This window comes from Galeopterus variegatus, unplaced genomic scaffold, assembly GCF_000696425.1.
Source record: "Galeopterus variegatus unplaced genomic scaffold, G_variegatus-3.0.2 Scaffold1746, whole genome shotgun sequence".
Classification (NCBI taxonomy): domain Eukaryota; kingdom Metazoa; phylum Chordata; class Mammalia; order Dermoptera; family Cynocephalidae; genus Galeopterus; species Galeopterus variegatus.
Genome location: NW_007727857.1, coordinates 105474 through 109967, shown reverse-complemented (window position 1 = coordinate 109967; position 4494 = coordinate 105474). Strand labels below are relative to the sequence as shown.

Genomic DNA, 4494 nt, shown 5'->3' with positions numbered 1-4494 from the left:
TAAAGGCAGCTGGGACTACATTTTATTAAGCTTTATCTTCTTCAGTAAAATACTGGTAAATAAAGAATTGCTATTCATGTAGAAAAATATACTGATAAAATAAAAGTAATGAATACCTTTTTCATTAGGATACGTGGTTTTAATTGGATTTAGGCATTTTTATGAGTCTTTCTCTTTTTACCTGAGTTGTTGATAATCCCCAGGCTCTTCAAGCATATATTCTTTTTGCTCTAAACATTCTTTTATTTTTCAGAACTGCCCGCTGGGTGGGAAAAGATTGAAGACCCTGTCTATGGTATCTACTATGTAGAGTAAGTACCAATTCGCTATCCACGCATTAGTATGTACCCCTCTGTGATAGCGTACATTTATGCTAAACAGAGCTTCCCATCCTTATAAAGTACAAACTAAATAACAAAAATAACAATATTAATTTTATAATGAAAATACATATGTGTATTTTAATGAATGAGAAAATATTTAGCAAATCTGAAGGTAGTAAATCATGTTATTAAATTCATGAGGGCAGGATCCCTCTTTTGTTTACCAGCATATCAACAAGGCCCAACGTAACCCTGGAAATGGCAGGTACTTAATAAGTAGCTGAATGAATGAATGAGAAAAGTAAGGATTCAATAGAACAGATGAATAGGAGTCATTTATCTTTAGGAGGAGTATCTGTTTTGCCAACTTTTTGCCCTGCCCAGGTCTGAATGTCTTAGTAATCACTTATTCATTTAGAAATTCTAAAAGGATCAGACAAATCTCAGTATTTATGAAACGTTGCCAAGACTAAGAAGGACATAAGTTGCAATACTTTGTGTGCCTCTTTGCTTGTCCCTTACCTGAGAAGCATAGACGTGGCTTTTGTTTTCCTTTTCTAAAAGTCTCAAATCCTCTTCCTAACTTATTTATTGTGTCCCTTATTCCAGTATGGACACACAGTTTGTCCTTTCATCTGAACAGAGAAGCATAGACGTGGCTTTTGTTTTCCTTTTCTAAAAGTCTCAAATCCTCTTACTAACTTATTTATTGTGTCCCTTATTCCAGTATGGACACACAGTTTGTCCTTTCATCTGAACCATCGATTGATAGGAAATAAAATAAAAGAGGAAACCTAAGAGACAGAACATTGAAAAAATATGCTTCATATCATTTCCTCTGAGAAAGATGAGAAATAGCTAACAAAATAGCAAATGCCATATAAACATTGTAAAATCATAATCCCACCTGCTACAATGAAGATAACTGGCATTCTTTTCTCCCTCATGCTGTTGGTGATGAAAAGTCATTTGTTTAATACCCTGGTGATATGAACATATGATGCAAACATCCTAGGTCATAAAATGCCCAGCATCTTATTATAAAAAATTGTGAGTTCAATATAACAAATGTCCTTGGCCAATACTAATACTGCCTCCTCTTTACCTAACAAGAAGGATTGACAATTTGGGACATCAGAGAGGCAAGCTTGGCTGTTTCTCTGATCCTCATAAAAGAAATTTCCTTGTGTGCCCCAGAGATCATCTTTGTCACAGATATACTGTGGAGTTTCAGCTATTTGGGGCTCATTTTGCATTGTCCCTCAACTAGTTTGTGCATTAAGAGCGAAAGGAACAGGCAACAACAGCTTTAATGGATAAAGAGAGTTGGTTTGAGGGATGTTGTTTTCTTACTATATAGTTCTTTCTCTGTCTTTTCAGATCCACCTGCATTTTAACTGTAGGCTGTTTTTTAGAATGAAATTGCCTACAAGAATTAGGAAAGAAACAAGTAGGCCTTTAATGTGAATTAAGGGTAATCAATCTGTCCATTCTATTTGACAAGCATGCTTGCAAAAAATAAAGCCTGTCTTTAAAAAATTTTAGAGTTCTAAATAATCACATATAAGAGGTATGTTCCCAAACTTTTAATGAGATGTTATTTTGAGTCTAAATATATATATATATACACACACATATATGAATATTTGTATGCTTGTGTGATATTTGTGTAGTGTGTAAATAATATGTATACATACATATGCATACACCCTAAATAAGGCCATGACAAAAAACCATATATGTGCATGCATTCATTTGTATGTATGTGTGTGTGTGTGTTTTTGTTTTTGCCATGATCTCATTAGTTCTGTAGCCATCTAAAGGGCCTGGGTCTTTGTCACTTTGAACACATCACATCTGCTTAGGTTAGCTATATTTGGAGTCTCTTTGCCTAAGGCCTGTACTTTTAATCCTGCCTCTATGTCTGTTGATCACAGTAGTTGACAGATGTTAGTGGAGTCCTTCTTTTAACTTTATTGTTTGGGCAAATGCTTATGATTCTGTGAGCCCGACTGTAGAAAGTTACACAGCAGTTCTGGCATTGCATGTTACAGACAGTGTCACATATCCACTTTAATCTCATTTTTCAATCATTCCATAGTCTACTCTCATTGAATTAAAGCAACTTCCCCTGTCAGGTGATACCTTGGACATTTGGGGAGAGGCAGTGGTTAAAATCCTGGGAATTGGCAGGTGGTGTTCAATATTTTTCTGTTGAACAAATTTAGCATTTTTTTTTTTTGCCTTTAAGCAGATAATTAGTTATGCAAAGTATTTAGCTTTTATAATCATTTTAGTTTTGACTAATGGGGGAAATTGAGCTGCATCTCTGATAATGAACTTTGTGAGAAATTTTTTATCTGACTTTCATTCCTTTAGTATTCTTACTGTAAATTTCTTTTGGAGATAATGGTGAAGATTTATTTGAAAATGTCTAAAATGTACATATATTTTATAAATATATTTATATATATTGTAGGGATATATAGAAAAAAAAGTACACATATATACATATATATAACCATAGGTGCATTTTTACTATTTTGTATTTTCATTTTTGGAGGTGGTGTACACAGCAGATAATGATGAGCATGATGAGTGTTGTGCTGCTTGCTTTTGCAGTATAATAGTTTCAAATGTTTAAGTTACTGTGTATACAATATTCATTATAGGCTAGCATGCTTGTTTTAAAGACTGTCATTCTAGTTTATTAAAATCTGAATGTAAGAAAACCTGGCTCTTCAAATATGAATTGAAAAATATTTTCGTTCTCAGTACTGAATTATTTCCATTGAACATTTAAGCTTTTAAAAACAAAACAGATATCAAGAAGGCAATAGCTAGAAAATGAAAGGTGCCTTTAAAACAAAAAAATACAAATACAGCTTTGTAAAAATTTTTTTTAATCAAATAAAAAATTAGAAACTGATTTGAAAAGCACACAGACCTGAGCTTGCATGCCTGTTTGCTGCTTTCTAGCTGTTATGTTAGGTGACTTATTACTTAACTGCTCAGAAGTTTACTTTCCTTATCCACAAAATATGAATAAAAATAGGACTTACCTCCCAGCATTTACTAAGGGTTTTAAAATGCATGTGAAACTGGTAGCACAGTACTTGGTTACATATAAGCAGTCAGTAATCGCGACTTTTCATTTTTATTTCCTCTTCCTAACTGTGCGTTTTGACACGAGGGTCAGCATCTCAGACCACACTGCCTTGCTCAGTTTTAATCAAGGGGACTTGGCTTGATTGGCATTTTGCTGATGGAATGAAATGTTGAATACTATTGACTTTCCTCCCCAGCCACATCAACAGGAAGACACAATATGAGAACCCAGTTCTAGAAGCCAAAAGGAAGAAGCAGCTTCAGCAGCAGCAGCAGCCACAGCCGCAGCCAGAAGGTTGGCCTCTTCCCTCAGGGACTGTGGGGCAAAGCCTGGGCACTGACACCCCCGTGTGGTCAGAGCTGGCCTCAGTGATCAAGGCATTCTGCCTTGCTGAGGACTTGATGTCCTAGGGAGAGGAATACAGAGCTTCTGCTGGTTTCCCCTGCACCCCCACTAGGGGGCCGAAGCAGGGGTCCCATTCAAAGGCACACAAATCTCCACTTTAATGTAGAAAGAAGCATGATTAGAGAACATTCCAACGCTGAAAGAATTCTCTTGCCTCAGCGGGATCTGCCTCCCAGCTGATGTTTAGAGCCAAACCACATTCAGCATTTTTACCCTAAGCAGAGTTACTGGGCACGAAACTAACTTTTAATTTTAGGAGCATTGTGTGTAAAAATCAGAAAGAGCTGGTAATTTTGAGTGCTTTCTAAAAATTACAGATTAACTCATGCTCTTTGTAAAATTACGAACAGTTCTGGAATGCAGAACATTTAATTCTCCCCTGCTCATCCCCATCCCATTCTCAGAGATAAACACTGTATATAAATTTTCTAGGGATTTATAAATATGCATATTCTAACAAAAATCAGATCATAATTTTATATATATATATATATATATATATATATATATTTTGTGTGTGTATGTGAGACCTGTTTTTTCTCACTTTTTATTTCTTGCACATATTTCAAAGTTGGTTAATATAAATTTATCTTATAATTTTTTTTTTTTGTCTTTTGTCTTTTTCCATGTCCGGCAACAGATCGCAACCCTCAGTGT

General features: G+C 35.1%; 1 protein-coding gene across 4 annotated transcripts in view; it reads left to right on the top strand.

Annotated features, from left to right (window-relative positions):
- Nucleotides 1–4494, top strand: part of MAGI1 (membrane associated guanylate kinase, WW and PDZ domain containing 1) — a 240122-nt gene that overhangs the window by 158961 nt on the left and 76667 nt on the right. For all 4 annotated transcript variants that reach the window (XM_008578690.1, XM_008578692.1, XM_008578691.1 and 1 more), the window contains exons 7-8: nt 254–311; nt 3629–3726. In XM_008578690.1, coding sequence (XP_008576912.1) covers nt 254–311; nt 3629–3726 — 156 coding nt within the window. The remainder of the gene's footprint in view (nt 1–253; nt 312–3628; nt 3727–4494) is intronic.